A 17,576-nucleotide genomic window follows, 5' to 3' on the forward strand; every position below is an offset into this window, starting at 1 on the left:
AGGGAAACATGAGGTGTCTGTTCGTGTGCACAGAGTGGATAAGTCTTAACTTTGCTGAAGGTACTTTAACCCTGGTTTGTTGATGTTAAAGAACAACTAGTGGCATAGTTTCAAATCTGTCAAGTCACACAAAACAGCCTTGAGAGGGAACACACTCCCTTCTTTAGTCATAAAAGTAGGCTCCTTTTCCCCCCTGGGTATCTGTTACTCGTTTAGCTATCAAACTTTGCTGTCACATTGTACTCTGTAGGGCTGCTTTCAAAGTCTCGTCACTAAAAGCAGCTTAGAATGGGTTTGCATTTTTGAATAGAGGGTTTGTCAGGTGCATGTTTCCAAAATCAGTAGTCCCATTTCATATAGAAATTGCCTTGACACTGACAAAAAAAAACATAGGAGAGGCTCTTGGTATATGGTATAAAGTGAATATTTTGCTGGTTAACCTCGTCACTGTGAGTCACTGTAGTTTTTTTTTTTGAGACATCCACAACTTTGTATTCTCAGAAGCTCCTGTGGGTGTTTTGTATTTACGTATGAACCAGCACTTTTCAGGGCCTGCTGTGTATCTGGTGCAATCCAAAGCTCTGCTTAGTCTCTGTAACATTGGGATGTTGTCCAATTGATGCCACCTGACCCCTGTGAAACCCTAAAATCACATTCTCACTCAAAACTGGAAGAATCTCTCATCACCTCCATTGTTTGATATCTCCACTCACTCATCTCTACCACTGTGCAAACTGATCCTTGTGTGACCATAAGAAAAATCTTCAATTTTCAAAAAATACTTTACATCCTATGAATATAAATAAACTGTTTTACCCCTTTTTTTGCAACTGGTATACCAAATAAAGTTGTATTCATCTGCCATCTCCTCCATGACATTTTTCCACTGTTCAGCTAATGTGTGATAATCTTGTGATAAATGATTCATTACTGTAGTAAGTGGAATCTGCTGTATTGTGAAATCATACAATTTAACATAAAAAAACGAGTCACAGACTTTGCTCTCAGCAGTCTTGGGTAAACATTTAGTGAGTTATCTAAGCTGATGTTTCTCTCACAGTTTTATCAATATTAGGATTTAATAAACTTGACTTTAACAGTACTGAAGTCCTACTGTATCAGCATCAAACAAGCCGAACCTAAGAAGTATTTGCAAGGGTTGCCACACCACGCTGTGTCCTGCTTAGACCCTGCCATGGAAAAGCAGCATCTAAAAACATGCTTGTGTAACTTCACAGTGAATAATTAGGTTCCAATCATTGACAAAAACTAGCTGATTTTTAAACATTTCATGGCCCAGTTCCCAAACTTGTCAGCAAATGCATGAAATATTTACCTTTTGCAATGAGAGTGCATGTGATGAACACACTATGGTGGATTAATAAGAAAAAGAGTCAGTGAGTTCATAGCAGGTCAGTGGAGCAACTCTACCTAAACTCTAACCATACACACCAAAGTCCGTGTGATTAGCAGGCACAGAGATATTTGTGTGCACACCTCAGGTCAGAACGCTCAGTGTTACATCCTCAGCTCGTGCAACCACACCTCACTGAAGACTCATGGCTGATGAGAAGATGGAGATGGCTGAAGTCGGGGCGTCTCTAATGTCTTCAGAGTCCAAGTCACCCCCAGCCAGACCTCCTAACAAATTTGAGAGGTTATTTCAGCCTTGTCTGGCTGAGCTGGTGGGAACTACTTTCTTCGTGTTTATCGGGTGTGTGTCGGTCATAGAGAATGTGGAGACTGCAGGGAGGCTTCAGCCAGCTCTGGTGCACGGACTGGCCGTAGCAGTCATGGTGGCTTGCATGGCTGAGATCAGGTGAGGATCACCTTCACTGTTTTATACACATTTATTGAGTTTATTGTGTCAGGAATAATAAGTGATTTCTTATTTATCGTAGAAGTATCCCGTTATGTTGTATGAACAATAACCAGTCCCATATATAACCTTTTTTCTTCAGAATCAGGATTTCAAAATATTTACTCTGAGTGCATATATTTTAATAGTTAATCAATTTAGAAATATATATTTTTTCTGGTGACATTACTTATCTATGCTACTGAAAATTCATTATTCTTTCTCACATGATTCTGTGCATCGCAAAACACATTTGTTTTGATAGTTAGAGAGTTATATTTAGAAAAGAGAATAAATCAGCCTTGACTACCCATAATCTTATTAATTAAATCTGTATTAAACTATTTAATCTGGTTTGAATAATGCCCCAGAACCGTATCATTATCACTTTAAAACTTTATAACTTTGTCCTGACTTTTGCCTCTCCAGTGGATCTCATTTCAACCCCCCATTCACCCTGGCGATCTACCTATGTGGGGGGATGGAGCTGAATATGGTGGCCCCATATCTTGCAAGTCAGTTGGTCGGAGGAGTGCTTGGAGCTGCTATGGCGAAGGTGAACCTGTCTCATTTTTGTGTCATTAAAACGTCCATTTTACACTCAATTATACGTTCATAAAATAGTCCTGAATTATGACTTGAATTGACGCTAACAGGGGATGACCTCGAGAGAGAACTTTGCCAAAGCCCACGGGGCTGCGTTTGATCTACTGCAGTCAGACAGTGAAATAGGAAGAGCTGTGTTTGGAGAGGTCGCCATGACCTGCCTGATCACCATGGTGGTGCTGCTGGGGGCTGTCAACACCAAAACTAGAAACCCCATGGTGCCATTCATGGTGGGCTGCACTGTTATCATCAACGTCTTAGCTGGGTGAGTAAAAATGACAATAATGTGGAAGAGTAACGGGGGCATTTTGCAGTAAGATTCTGAATTTGTATTACTTCAAATGGACATATTATGCTTATTTTCAGAATTATATTTTCGTTATTTTGATGTACCGTCTGTCTGAATATACCTGTATTCACTCTTCCTGAAAAGCTCCGTTCAAGCATCTGTCTCTTTAAGCTCCCCTCCTGAAAAGACCAGTCTGCTCTGATTTGTCAGCGTTTCTGGGTTTTCCTCATCTGTAATCTTGGCCTCTCTGCACTATAATTGCAGCAGGGGAATGACTTTAACAGCACTGTGGCAGCACTTTCTACCTGTTTATAGTGTAGTTGTAACATCACAACTGTACAGAAGTCCTGACGGCTCATTTTAATGCAGTTTCTGAATACGGGCTGTCTGCATTTCTCAGTGAATTGAGAATTTGAATATTTTCACAGTATTTATATAGCACCACAACCTGCTTTATAACAAAAAAATGGACATCTCACTTTTGTGAAAATATGGGACCTTTAATAACACGTAACAGATGCATTTATAATATTTGACAGGTTTGTCCAAGCGAAATATTATATCATACATATTTGCATTTTTATAGCTATATCTCACACAGGAACAGATAATGTCATGTTTATGCTGCAGCAGTGATGCAAATGCAGACTAATACAATGAGGGAGGATTAAATTCCACATACATATTATTATTTTCTACATGTATAATGGGAAACTCATCTGAATGCCTCATACCTGTTTGTTTTATCAGTGGAGACGTATCTGGCACCTGTCTGAACCCAGCCAGGGCATTTGGTCCAGCCATAGTTAGCAACTACTGGATTTATCACTGGGTCTACTGGGTGGGACCCATCGCAGGAGGCCTCATAGCAGCTGTGTTGGTTCGGTAGGTGGAACACACTTTATATCTTAAAGGATCCTAATGTATGTGTTTGTGTTAAAGACTGATGAAATGACAAACGGTTTCCCTGTTTTCGCAGACTCCTCCTTGGAGACCGGAAGATTCGACTCATTCTGAAATGAGTACAGTTACAATATAACCCTTTTTTTATTCCACTGAGATGTTTGTGTACGATTAGGCTTTCTTTGCTTTACAATAAAATTGAACTTTTTCACAGAATTAAAGGTACTTGTGTTGTTGTTTCTGGCCACGTTAAGTGTGTACATCGACTCTTGATTCTCTAAGTACAAGTGTCGAAGTTTGGAGGTTGAAGGTTGCAAGTACGTACAGAATGTAATATGCCTTGGCGATGAGGCTGCTGTTGTTTTCACCTTGTGAGTCTGTGTGTCGTCATGGCAAAATGTGCTACAGGGGATACCTACTGTAGCGGGAACTAACACAGAGGTGGAGTTCAGTGTTTTGCCAGGTGTTTATATGTTTGTCTGTCTGTGGACAGATTTTGCCACCACAACACGAATAATGGTCGAGTTTAAAGATGGGTGTGGTCCAAACAAGGGCGCCCGGAAGTTGGGGGGTAGAAAGTACATAAGGGGACACTGACACTCAGCGCCCTTTGGCCTGATTTGGTGTTGTGGCTGGTGTGATCCCATCACAAGATGGTCTCTCGTTTAATATGATACTGTCCTGCCACACAATATGTAAAGTTAAAGTTAAACAGAGTTGTAGATGATTTATAAGCTGAGTAACCCTCTATCTAGTACAGAGAAATACATTCTGGTTTTGTCATTGTAGCTCTGACTTTTTTAAGACAACAAGGCCATTAGGTAATCTGGTTTTCGGAAACAGGTGCATGCGTGACGACAATTATATAAAGAGCTTTTGAAAAACTCTCAAACTCATTACCTTTTGAATTGAGAAGAAAATTTACCAAAAAAAAAAGCTTTAGCCAAAATTCAATTACTTCAGATTTTCAGCCACAAATGTTGCTCACCGTTTAAGGAGACCAAATGGCAACCTTTTCAAAGCCAATCTCTGCTTCAGCTTTGTGTTCTGTTACCCTGTCCCTGGTCTCTATAGCCGGAGCAGTGAATGCCTGTTCGACACTGGAGGGTTTCATGCTGTTTCCATATTGTACACTGGGCCTCTCCACAGCAGTGGCCCACATGGGAAAGCAGGCCAGGCGGTGAGATAAACCAATTACCCCCTTAGTCTGGGTGGACTCCTGCCGCTGCACCACGCAGCAGCTCCTGGCTGAGCCCTCCTGGACTCGTTCCCTGTGAGAGCCTGCTGGAATTCCCAGAGATGAGAATTGTGTGCTCTCAAAAGCCTGCAGAGAGGCTATATTTTGCTTGGAAGTTTGACATGGTGGCCTCTTGGAACAATACAGAGGGAGGAGACTTCAATCTGGGCTTCTATAGGATGAAAATAAGTTTTGTGGAACACTTGATTTTTGTGCAACTTTTGTCAAAATAATATATTTTTGCAGCCTTTAACCATGTCCTACATAGATACTTTTGGAAACAGACAAACAGACAAAAAAAATGTTTTCTCAGTGATTTTTTTAAAGTCAATGGTACCAGAGGTAAAATTTGTTATAAAATAGAATAGAATAGAAATTCTTTATTGATCCCAAGCTGCAATAAATTCTAATAAATATAATAAAACTGTAAAATGCCTAAAAACAATCAATGATGTATGTTTTTAGTGGCTGAGATGTCTTACATATATATGAAGTTTGTCTAAAATCAAGTTTTAACTGAAACTAGAAGACAATAGCTGTATATATTTTTGTTTAGAGAAGTATGAAAGATAACCAGAATATAGAGGAAAAATGCATGAGAAGACAAAATGTGGACAGAGTTAAAGTAAAGGGAAGGCCTCTAGCTTCTTGGATTCATGAGCCCTGATGGTTTCTAGATGACAGCAGCCGTGACAATGGTCATTATGTCTGCCGGAGGCCTTGTCACTGCAGAGCCATTGTGTGGTCCCCATTCACCACACAGTCATTTACACTTTCATTGGCAGCTATTTAGTCCTCATAAAAAGTTCAACACACCAATTTGTGAGCCCTGCTCAGCCAAGGAGAAGTGTGGAATAGGCAAAGAAAGCAGTTGCTTTAAAAGTCAATTAATTGTTCTTCTCTCCTGGGAGGTGCTGAGGGGGCGGATCCTCAGGCTTTGGGGCCTCACATCTGTCCATACGTCTTCTCAGGCCATGATGCAAAGGACACACAACTCAAAAGAAAGTCAGTCTGCTCAGAGCTTTTCGAGATTTTTGTATTTCTTTATATGGCAGGGCTATCCTATTATCATAAGAATCTAATTACAGGGAAAAAGATGGGACACAGAAGGAAAAGGGCCAAAATAAGCTTGTAGGATACTTCAGCTCTAAATCCTATTCTCTTTTAAACCAGAGATTATGCAGCATATGATGGGAAATGGGGGTTTAAGTTCATTTAAGCCTTAACCCAGTCTCTTAAGGGGCCAGACCATTCCCCTGAACTGGAGGTCCTCATGAAAATGTAGATTTTTATTCACTGCTCATGAGCTCTGTTCTCTTCTAACACGTCATCAGACACAAAGCTAAATGAACGGACCAGATTCTCTGTTAAAATGAAAAAGAGCACCTGCAAATGTTGGACATTTTTATTGTGTATTCACTGCGTTGCTAAAACAAACAAAATATGAATTTGTATCCAACGATAACAAAACCAAATGCTAAGCAGATATCCACATATGAAATATTTGTTTGCATGTAGTTGGTAATATTGGTAAATCAGAATGAGTAAATGTGACGACAGATGTGAGTGAAAATATATTCCCTTGAATTGAATAGCAAAGTATATAAAAATAGGCTATTAACACCTGAATTGAACGTTGCAGCAAATCAGTCCTTGGATAAATGCAAAACCATCAAAGTTCATGCAGATTACAACAAGTATAAATAGACAATACAAACTGATTTGGAACTGAAGCACGGATGAATCAGAATAAAAAATAACTTCACAATCATATATGTACAAGCCTTTTCACTATAGGACAAACTGGTGATTATGAAGGTCCTGCTTCGGGCTTCCCTCCCACCTCGGTTCAAGGGGCAATTGTCACACAGAGCAAGCAAAGTGAACAACGGTTGATGTGGGGAGAAGCACAAAGAGAAAGCAGCAACCCAACCCCTTCTCAGTCTCCCAGGACTGAGGGCAGTCATGGGAGGGAGACAAAAGGCCGGCCCTCTCTGAGCCTCAGTGCAGGAGGCCCTGCTGTTTGGCCCTGCTCTGCTCCTCCAAATGTGTTTTCACCAGCGATCCAATAGTTTCATCCCTGCTGGTGTTGCTGGATGCCACCTTGCTGGCCCATGACAACATTACAGGGTTCCCACAGTGCCAGTACAGGGGTGAGGATGCCTGTGGATAAAGAGTGGTCGGGCTCAGTAAACTGTTAAAACAGCACACTTCCTCAGTCTAAAGGGAAGTCACAGGAATTCCGTCGCTCTGCCCAGGCGGCCTGGTAGACAGACAGGAAGTCTTTGTACCGAGGGGCACACCCTAACCAAGCTTCCCCAAAGTGTTCTGACCCTGTGAAGAGAAACTCTCCGTCCCCAGGCTTCACGTGGCACTGCAGGAGTGTGCGGATGTGTCCTCGCCATGACGGGATGGACAGAGGTGACCCAGAAGCAGCTGCTTGTTGCTCAAACACCCCACTGCGCTGCCAGTACACCCTCGCAGCCGACACCTCCACCAACGAGGTCTGATGTTCAGAGTGGTGGGAAACATTCTTGATGTAGCCTCGGACCACTGTAAGAACAAAGATAAACTCAATACATTAGGGAAATCAAATGAAAAAACAGTCAGTTACCTCCATGCTATTTGTTCTCTTCTCTCTTTTCTGTCTTTTTTTTCTCTTTTAGCCATTTACACCTTAGCTGCTCAACTGCCCCTTATCTATAAATGAACGTGGCAGGTTTGTGAGATTGAGGCAGATAAATTAAGCTTAGCCTATTCAGACCTATTACTTGCGCTCTAAAGCACAGGTCTCTCTCATTCTGTTGTTCCCCCCGACATCTATTTGACCTCTTCTGCAATGCCCGTAGAGCTGCTGCTTTCTGGGCATATGTGAGGCCATAAGGAAAACTTTTAACATTTACCAGGGTTAGAGGAAGTATTCAGATCATGTTCAAAGTCTTACTAATCGTAATAGCAAAGAAGTATTATCAACAAGATACTTAAAGAATCACATGTGAAAGTACTCATAAAAGTGTTATTTAAAGGTCCCATATTGTCAAAAGTTAGATTTCCATGTCCCTTTGTTTTATTATAAAGCTGGCCGAGGTGATAAATACTGTGAAATTATTAAAACGTTCAATCCACAGAAAAATGTACACAGCCAGTATTCAGAACTGTCTTTAAAAAGGCCACCAGGACTTCTGATGTCACAACATATAGGTAGAAAGGGCCACTACAGTGCTGTTACAGTCATTCCCCAGCTGCAATGGTGGCACAGAGAGTGCAGATGTGAAAGACCTAGCATCGCTGACCAGTCAGAGCAGACTGGGCTTTTTGAGGTTGGGGGCTTAAAGAGACAGGCGCGAAAACAGAATGCTTCAGACAGAGGGTCTATATTCAAACAGTTTGAGAAAAGTAATGTTTTAACATTAAAGCATGTAAACATGTTACAAGTATAAACCTATAAATGTGTCTATGTCCTCTTTAATATCTGTTAAATATATTATTGGATAATTATAGTGATGCAACATTATATAAGCAACATTTTCGTGCTGTAGCAGCTTGTCCAAGTGGACTTAATTGTATCTTCTTTATATTGTATTTTATACTACTTAAATCAATATAAAGAAGTTGAAGTTTAAAACGGCATACAATGGAAACACTTACTGTCAACAACTGAGATTTACTATTAATTTCAGCCCTTTTTGACCTACTGTTTTACATTTCACTCTCATTTATGCAAAGATAGTTTTACCATTTACATCGATTATTTACAGTTGGGGTATCTCATTCATATTCTTTGGGATTTTATACCTTTACCTTCTATTACATTTCTGTATAGCTCCAATGTAACTTAGTGAGAATCTAATTATTTTAGTACAGTAAGTAACATATCTTGGGTTTGGAGAGCAGGATCATCATGTACCTACCAAAGTCACTGTTGCAGATGGCCATGAGGAGTTCTGTGTCATTGCAGGGTCGGCATGTAGCTAGAAAACCAGTAAAGAAAAAAGAAGATGAAAACTTTCATCAAATGTGTCAATCATTCACCCTCTACCAAACCATGCATGAACAAAGCTCCCTGACTGACATTGATTAATAGATGGGTGTCACTTCCCCACCCTTCCACTCCACTGACTTGAAATACACACACACACACACACACACACACACACACACACACACACACACACACACACACACACACACACACACACACACACACACACACACACACACACACACACACACACACACCGGCTCCATTAATCTCCCTCCTTACATCAAAGAGTGAAGAAACCAGGGGTTAGATCGAGTAATGCTACACAGTGTTTAAGTGCTCTGCCCACCACTCCTCCATTAGATCAAAAAAAACCTCACTAGCCTTGACCCCATGTTTGACTCCTATTGTATCCACCTAATTGAATGACCCTGTGCCAACTCAGGAGACTGCAGGAGTCAAACGCTTCTGCCAGACTGGCAATGCAGAGAAGATATACCCACAGCTGTCTATTATGGACACAGAATGACATCACAACACTGGGACAGGCCCTCACACATGGATAAATGCTAATAAACAGACATGCACAATGAAAAGGCATTTGTGGAATCTGCAAAGTATTTGCAGTCTCAATTCAGGCCCCTTGGCCCGGTGCCCTTCAGCCGCCCTGTGGTCTCCTCTGTCCTCGCCGCTTTGTCCCCCCCGATGGAAACCAGACAGCCAGACAAAACACACCACTGACCAGCAGCTGCATGGCCCAGTCAGCATGATTGGGGTCTGTAATTAAATAACCACTATTTCTCCTAGGAAATAGGACTGGTCGGTCCCTCACACTCCATGGCTTTAAAATTTTATTTGAATTTTTTGATGCCACATTCTAATAAGGCACCCTTTATGAAATCTTTATGAAATTTATTGATGATTTATTTATGACTGTTTAATGATTTATCAAAGGTTTATGGGCGACATAGCACTTATTAATAATTTACAAACATGTATAAATGTTTTGTTGATTCATTTATTATGAACTAAAGGCGTATAAATGACTTTTCATGTGTTTTATTAAAAGTTAAGATGACTTACAAAATATTTGTTATATATGTTTAAGAAAGCACTCATTCATCATTTACAAACATTTATAAATGCTTTGTTGATGATTAGTTCAAGGCTTATGAATGACTTATAATCGTAATTATTAAGTGTTATCATTGAAAATAATGGTTTAATTGCATGCGCTAATGCTTTAAACAGCTTTAAACCAATAATAAGAGCATATTTCGGGTTACCATGTTCTGAAAAGCTCTTGTTGATATGGATCCAGTATATAAGGGAGTTATATGTGTTGGTAATCCATTAATGAATGCTTAATACGTTGTTAATAAAGGGATTTTGGTCATGATACTCTTAAGTGGTCATAAGGTACAATCAGAAAAAGGGAATTCTCCCAACCTGGCAACCCAAACGTGGCCTTGTGGCCAATGGCTTATAATAATTTATAAAGCTTTAGTTCCTGATTTATTTATTTTTTAACCATTTTAACCATAATGACATTTGTTTGATGATATACTTAATAATTTATAAGTATTCAAATGCATATTTTGTTGTATTCATCTGAGAGGATCCACTCACTCTGAAGCTCGCTGTGGCCCACGGTGGGTGCAGCACTCCTGTTGCCCAGCAGCTCATATCTGAAGCCCATCATGCGCCTGCTCCAGGACCCATCACTCTGTGGGCTGGACTGGAGGTAGATGGCGGGCCTGTGTGGACCGTCTACCCGGAAACAGAACACCTGCTGCTCGGGCCGCCCGCCCTCCGTCACCAGCAGCTCCAGCTCTCCGGCTCGTTCAATGAACACGCTGGCTCCGCGGAAAGACGGAGACGGTTTGATGCAGACGGTGGTGCGCCGGGCGGAGGACAGGTTGGGCTCCAGGACCACCCGGAGAGCCTGGCCCGGGTATATCCACCTCACCGAGCCCTCTGTACAGCGCAGCCGCACCTGGAGTACAATCCTGGAGTCCAGGCCAGCTGCAAAACCGCTGGATCGGCGGGAAAAAAACAGGAAATTAAATATGTGTTTAAGGTTTATAATATTCCAAGTACTGCCGTGCAGCTATAGCATGGATAGCATTGTTACTAATGGCGTAACGAATGATTAATGCATCATTATAGATCAGTTATAAGCCACACAATAGCTAATTTTAGGTTACCAGACTGTAAAACATCCATTTGGCTTTCTATTTCGCAGCTATAAATGTTAATAATTCATTAATAAATGCTAATATGTTCATTACTATGTCACAAACATAAAATCCGCAGTATTGGATGTTAATACGTCATTAATACAACGGGTTTTTTTTAATCATCAAGTCCACAGTTGTAGGCGTTGGAAATCATTAGTGGGCTTATAAATGGAATAATTTACTAAGATTAGTAAAGCCAATAGAAGCGTTGCCTCTAAAAGTTTGAATGTCCTGTTTAAACGTCCCTCTCATTCCCTCTGAATGCCACAATCGTGCAGAAATGAAAGAAGATCCTCACCTTCCAGTCCAGTTGCACAGATCGGCCGCACAGTGCCGCAACTGAAGCCCCAGCATGGAGAATAAAAAAATGACATTCGGCAACATCTCCCCCACGTAAAGGTAAAAATCCAGACAGTGGGAGGCAGTGCATGGCTAGAAAGTTTGTCTGTGAGTTATCGAGAGTGCAAGCGCTCTGCTGCACCGTGATACTGTGACACAGCTTCACTACATGCTCTGTCTCTCTGTCTCTCTCTCTCTCTCTCTCTCGCGCTCTCTCTCTCTCTCTCTCTCTCATTAGGACTGATCCAGTTGTGTGGGCCGCTGGACTCTGCGGGTCTTTGTCTTTGCGCTCTAAAGAGACACTCACTGTGAAAGCCTTCAGCCATCTGTTAACATCAGTTCGCCTTTCTGCAAAATAATTCAGCCACTTCTGAGAGGCTGTCCTCGGTTTATTGTTTTATCTTTTACTCAAGTGCTCAGTTAATTATACTTTTGCATCTTATAGCCTACATTTATACAGGGAAAGTAAAAAAATTATCATATTGAGTCTAACGTGAGCACCCCCTCCACCCTGGACGGTGATGTAGCTTTAGACGCAGTTGTTAATCTAATCTTAATGCATTTATAAAGTAGGCCAGTTGGGGAAAAAAGACAAAATAAAGGCGTATAAATGTGTTTTTGAGCTCGAGCTGCATCTAGTGGCGGGAGGATGTAACGCACAGTGCCATCACATCTGGAGGACAAAAGTTTGCTGCAGGCTTTCAGGAGGCGGAGGCTGTAACTCAACAGCCGCTAATATAGATGGAAACACACTTTGCCAGCTTTCACCAATGACTAATCCACAATGCACGAGTGGTTTCACTTCATTTTAACTCGCAGGAGGCTTTGTGCGAAAAAGAATTTGGCACCGGTTCAAGGTCTTGCTGGTGGCGACATCTTGTGGAGGTAAATCTGTGGAGCGTAACCATGGCAGGCCGCTCTGAGGTTTGCATGTAGTTTATATATTAAAAGGCCCTCGGGCAGCATAACATCAAAGGGGTCGAGGTTCTTGATGGGTACGACGTTGAGTAAATTACACTCATGTGGAGAATTTGGCCAGATGTTGTCACAGCTGCGGGAAAAGCCCTTCACCGCTCGAGTCACTAAATCTTAAAGTCTTGGATGATATTGACACAACTTTGAAAATAAACGCAATTTCACTAAATATTTAATATTTAGTTAGAGTGTATAGTACATTTTCGACATGGCAAAGTCAGCAATGTGTGTGTGTGTATTGTTTACGATTGTGCGTCAAAAATGCATATCTTTAAAACTGCGCTTCACCTTCATTTTTGCATTAAACGACAACACCAAATTCAGATATTTAAAACTACAGTTGGCGAGCCAGACACCAGAAGTTTCCTCGCAGGAGTACTGGATGGTCAGATTGGGTCATGTGTCCAATAGAGACAAAGGCAAAGTCAAATGAATGGAGGCTTTGTGCCTGGAAGAAGTGGCCTCTTATTGGCTCCGTGCAGCCTGGTCCTTCATATACTGTAAGAACAATAATAATAATAATAATAACAACAATAATAATAATAATAATCAAAGGTCTGATGGATAGTGCAAATTGTGTGCTGTCAGAAAGCCTTGTCTTTTATTGGAAAATCACGGCCTCTTTTTTAAAAAAATGACACAGTTTAACGCGTTAAAACCTCGATTCACTCAACTCCACACGGGGTCACAGTTTGAGAAACACTTCCTGTGAGTCCGTTTTTTATGTTCTGTGCTGCTGTGCATTAATTCAGCTCAATAAAATCTCTCACTGTCTCATATTCAAATCATTTATAGAGTTTTTATATAAATAAGTAGGACTCGCTGTCAGTTTAAAGGCCTAACTCGCCCTGTGGGGTCTTCCAGTCTGTAATCTGACCCCGTGTAATAAATGACAGTGGGGTTGGCGATGATGATGATGATGATGGTGATGAAACAAGAAGAATATGTAAGTTTTTATTAGCAATCAAGTCCACCAAAGTTACACAAATCATAGGTTTTTAAACAGGTGCTTGTTCAAAAAGAAGAGATGTAAATGTTACCAAACGTAAATCAGATTCAATGCAGGATTTCTACAATTTCAGAAGAGGCCCTCGTTGTTTGAACTGAACCACTGAGGTCACAGAATCGGCGCAAAGATGTGTTGTTAGCATTCTCGCGTGATCAGAAATCTCCACATAACAGATTACACCAGACAAATACCCTTCTCAGCAAATGATCAACCAGCAGTGAAGCCTTCACAAAACACTTTATTCTAATCAAGCATTTTTAGATTAGGGATGTTTTTGGACACTGTTTAGTTAAATATATATTTTTATTTCATTTTTACTTTCTTTGTGACCAGGGAGATGTGCAAAGTAAGACTTTCATTGTGCAGTGTGACGTCTGTCTTAACTGAACATATGACAATAAACATCTTGAATCTTGAATCTTGAATCTTTTAGATCCTCTAATTATGTTGAAGTTGGACTTTCATTTTCTTGCAAACCAATATTACCAACTCCAAGTGAGACGGGATATTTCGATTATTTGACCTGACCTTGCGTCCCCAAACATTATACAAAGTAGTAGTAGTAGTAATTTGGAAAATGAGTAAAAGTATATTTATTATAATCTTTTAGAACATTAGACTCACGTGGCCTTTTGGTTTTAAAAGAAGTGAAAGAAAAGAAATAATTGATTTAAATCCAGACTATTTGGATGAAGCTAGGATGAAACTTTGTAACTTTACACTACCACAATCAAAATATTTTTTTAGTAAAGTGAATGTTGTGGGATTATTCCACAAAAGTTATGATAGGACATGGGCCTGTGAATGTTCTCCATTTGCTTTTGACTGAAATTGCTTTGGGGATTATGATGACATGGTTGAAAAAGGAAAGAAAGCAGCACAAAAACCAGGATAAACTTACCAAGATGGTAGCAGTGATATGTGTGCAAAAACCATAAACTCACAATGTCACTTTCATTTTTTATTATCTCAGCAGTGTATTAAATATTTGTATGTACACGTTGGAAAGTTACATAGAAAAATATAGGACTACGGTAGGCGTGTTAGTTAGTAGCTTGTTAAACAATTATTAACGCATATATATTTATATATATGTATATATATATATATATATATATATTAGCCTCGTCTGACATACATGCTCATCTTTTCTCTCTGAAAAAGCCTTTCTCAGTGCTGCTCTCTCTCACCGTGACTGTCAAGAAGTTCATGGTGACATCTGTCACGGTCACAGTGTCCAGGCTGGTGAAACTTGGGGTCCAGGATGAGGCGGGTCGCGTAGGATGACCGTGGATGGCCTCGGCCTGTGTGGAGGTGACAGCAGCAGGTCCTTCCCGTTGCGGACGGAACTCCTTCACCTGATGTCTCCGGTGATCTGCGGAGCTGCTAGGCCGAGGATTAGACATCTTGCTCAAACATTTAGTCCTGTGTGACCCCTGATCACTTCTACGCACATCTGGACTGTATGCGCAGCTGTAAGACAACCCTGCGTGCCTCTGCTCGCTGCGTTTGGGTGTTATCGTGGTCTTCTCCTGAAACCTCCTGGTCAGCTGCATGAGGCTGTGATCTGACGTCTCCCCGTGATGAAGCAAGCGTCGGGGCACGTTGGACACACCGTGTGACACCGGCTCCTCCAGGGATCTGCTCCGTTTGGTGTCCGGCTCTGCTGAGATGACTCCATCATCATTCTCATAATGCAAATGCAGCTTCGGTTTGCGTCCTCTCTTTTTGGGGAAGCGGACGGCTTCTTGGGCTGTAAGAGCAGCTGGTGGAGTCTGTCTGGGCCTCCTTTCTGGCTCCGGTGGTCGGACGTGGACACTTTCCCCTCTGTTGACCGCGCTAGGTGGAAAGATTGTGGGTACCACGGTGCGTAAACCCTCCCGGGCCCTCGGTGTTATGACAGGCTCCGGGATGGGATAGGAAACCTGGATTACTCTGGGAGCCTCTCTTCTAAATTCATACGTCTTCTCCCGGGCTTTGGCTTTGGCCTTGGGACAGAGCAAAAAAGGTTAATGGGAGGAGGTTTCCCGGAGAAAGTCTCTTGGGGAAATTTAAAGGTTTGAGAAAAGCAGCTCCCCATCAGTTTGGCGTTCAAGGCCTCGTTATAAAGCTTAAGGAATGCACGCCCGATGCATACAACGTCATATAATAAATTAAGGATGTTTCAAACACAGCACTGTCCCCAAACTAAACCTCGTGGAAATCGCTGGTAACATGAAGGATTTTCTCTTGGTTCGAACTAGTTAAATGACTTACTCTAGTTTGTGAGTCATAGCTCAACAGTTTCACAAATAATAAGGCTGTAGGAAATGACTCATCATCTAAAGCGCCGTAGACAGATTTATTGAAAACCCGAGAAATTCGCATCAGTAGATTCACCCACCTTCAAGAGAAATGTCTCGGGTTTGGGACCTCTCTTCTTCGGCCCGAACAGCTCCCTTTCACGCTCCCTGGTGAAAGGAAATCATTGAAAGATTCTTCAAAACGCATTAACAAATATATGTATTTATTTAGACTTTAATTCAATCAGAAAATCGATTTTTTTAGGGAGGGGGGGGCAATCAAGTGGGCCAAACTTTGCCAATGGAGTGCGAGGTTTTCAATTTTAGTGCAGCTTTTATTAGTAATAAGTTGACTTTATATAGATATATATTTAAAAGTGTCAGAATAAAGCTTTTGTGATGAGAAAATGGCATCGCACATCGCAGGGATCTGAGCTGGAAGCGGAGCGATCTCGCTCCACCGACACCTGTAGCCACTTCCTTTACGAAAAAATCCGAGTAAAGATTCAAACGTAGACTAAATGTTTTATTCAAACGGACTTCTTTGAGCCACAGAGTGCGCGGTGCCGTCTCGTTTCTGCAGAGAGGCCTACTGCTGCGCTGTCAAACCCTCACCTCTCCTCGAAGGCAGCGAAGAGACGTGCATCCAAAATGTTTTCCTCCGGCTCCCAAGTGCTGTACCTGCATCCCGAGAACAAGAGAGGGGGGGGGGCGTGTTTGTTACCATACATTAGGTGGATCACATATCAATGCGCGCTTGTACTTTTATCAAAGCGATGATCTCGCTGCGTGCGCTGTAATTACAGACTAGCGGACGGTGACGCATGGTGAACCCAGCCATGCTAAAGCTAGTGTTGGACTTTAATGCATCCCAGCGGGCTGAAGCTCAGACATTTACAACCCCGTGACTCGTGCGGGCATAAGATAAACTGCACAACAACAACAACACATACACCCACTGGTGATATGATCATAAAAAAACATCCACAAGCTGAATTACGACAGTGTTGAGGTGGTGCAGTTGTACGAGCGGCCAGAATGGAGCGCTGTCCTTCACAGCCTCGGCTACAATACTCACTTCTGAGACCAGCCCTTCCATTTCACAAGATATTCCCAGCGACCCTGCAAAAAAAAACAGATCCGTAATTAAGGTTAGAGGATTGCCCGTAGGCGCTGCACAAACAAATGGTTGCGTAATAGGTGTGGAGAGACCGCCTGTGGGTAAAAAAAAACAGCGAATACCCGTCTGATCCGCCGTTTAATGATGGACTCGGCTGCGAAGACGCTCTCACCAACAGCCGAGAGCTCCATGGTTCACCATGCACCTCGTTTATTTCTGTCTCTTTTATTATTTTTGGCTTCCCCGTGTCCTCTTCGGGTTGTTTAAATCCGCACATCCCATAATACGCAATCTGGAGTGGACGTCATCACGTATTTTCTTTTTCTGTTGCCAGGCACCGCAGTCGGTAGGACGGATCGCTGTGGAGCACATTGGCTCAGTTGTTGCTACGTGCTCCGGGTTTCTGAGTGAAGGGGAGGAGCCCTGCTGCTCTGGCTGCTGTACAGGAATGTCTGGCACAGTGGGGCGGGCGAAGTCAGAGCGGATCCACGGACCCCCCCGAGGGGGTGCATCGAGTCCAAACCAGAATAATAAAAATAAAAAAAATGTTTAATTTCATAAGCTTTTAAGAAAAAATAAATAAATAATTAAATCAGCGGGAGAGGAGAATGACTGGTTAAATAAAATATTCCCTCTTCACGTATACAACACATTTACACAACACACCTGTAAATATTAGTCTACATGTGTAAAATGTGAATAATTCATTAATAAAATTCAATGTAATATCCTCACA

The 17,576-nt window shown here is 41.7% G+C and overlaps 3 protein-coding genes across 3 annotated transcripts; 1 reads left to right on the plus strand and 2 right to left on the minus strand.

The window, feature by feature from the left end:
* Positions 1 to 1,559: 1,559 nt before the first annotated feature.
* On the plus strand, positions 1,560 to 3,775 carry aqp8b (aquaporin 8b; the record flags this gene model as incomplete). Its single annotated transcript, XM_083930634.1, has 5 exons — positions 1,560 to 1,819; positions 2,288 to 2,414; positions 2,515 to 2,729; positions 3,504 to 3,638; positions 3,733 to 3,775. The coding sequence occupies 5 exons, from the start codon at positions 1,560 to 1,562 to the stop codon at positions 3,773 to 3,775; spliced, it is 780 nt and encodes a 259-aa protein (XP_083786760.1).
* A 3,333-nt stretch (positions 3,776 to 7,108) lies between these two features.
* Positions 7,109 to 11,499, minus strand: LOC310960218 (meteorin-like protein; the record flags this gene model as incomplete). The annotated part of the gene is made up of 4 exons (XM_083931848.1): positions 7,109 to 7,446; positions 8,805 to 8,864; positions 10,505 to 10,911; positions 11,414 to 11,499. The coding sequence occupies 4 exons, from the start codon at positions 11,497 to 11,499 to the stop codon at positions 7,109 to 7,111; spliced, it is 891 nt and encodes a 296-aa protein (XP_083787974.1).
* Positions 11,500 to 14,418: 2,919 nt separating this feature from the next.
* cbx8a (chromobox homolog 8a (Pc class homolog, Drosophila)) lies at positions 14,419 to 17,206 on the minus strand. The gene is made up of 5 exons (XM_083930535.1): positions 16,963 to 17,206; positions 16,799 to 16,842; positions 16,336 to 16,401; positions 15,822 to 15,888; positions 14,419 to 15,426 (listed from the first exon to the last, which is right to left on the minus strand). The coding sequence occupies exons 1-5, from the start codon at positions 17,029 to 17,031 to the stop codon at positions 14,581 to 14,583; spliced, it is 1,092 nt and encodes a 363-aa protein (XP_083786661.1). The 5' UTR covers positions 17,032 to 17,206; the 3' UTR covers positions 14,419 to 14,580.
* Between the last annotated feature and the right edge of the window lie 370 nt (positions 17,207 to 17,576).

Source organism: Echiichthys vipera (assembly GCF_963691815.1).
Source record: "Echiichthys vipera genome assembly, chromosome: 17".
Classification (NCBI taxonomy): Eukaryota; Metazoa; Chordata; class Actinopteri; order Perciformes; family Trachinidae; genus Echiichthys; species Echiichthys vipera.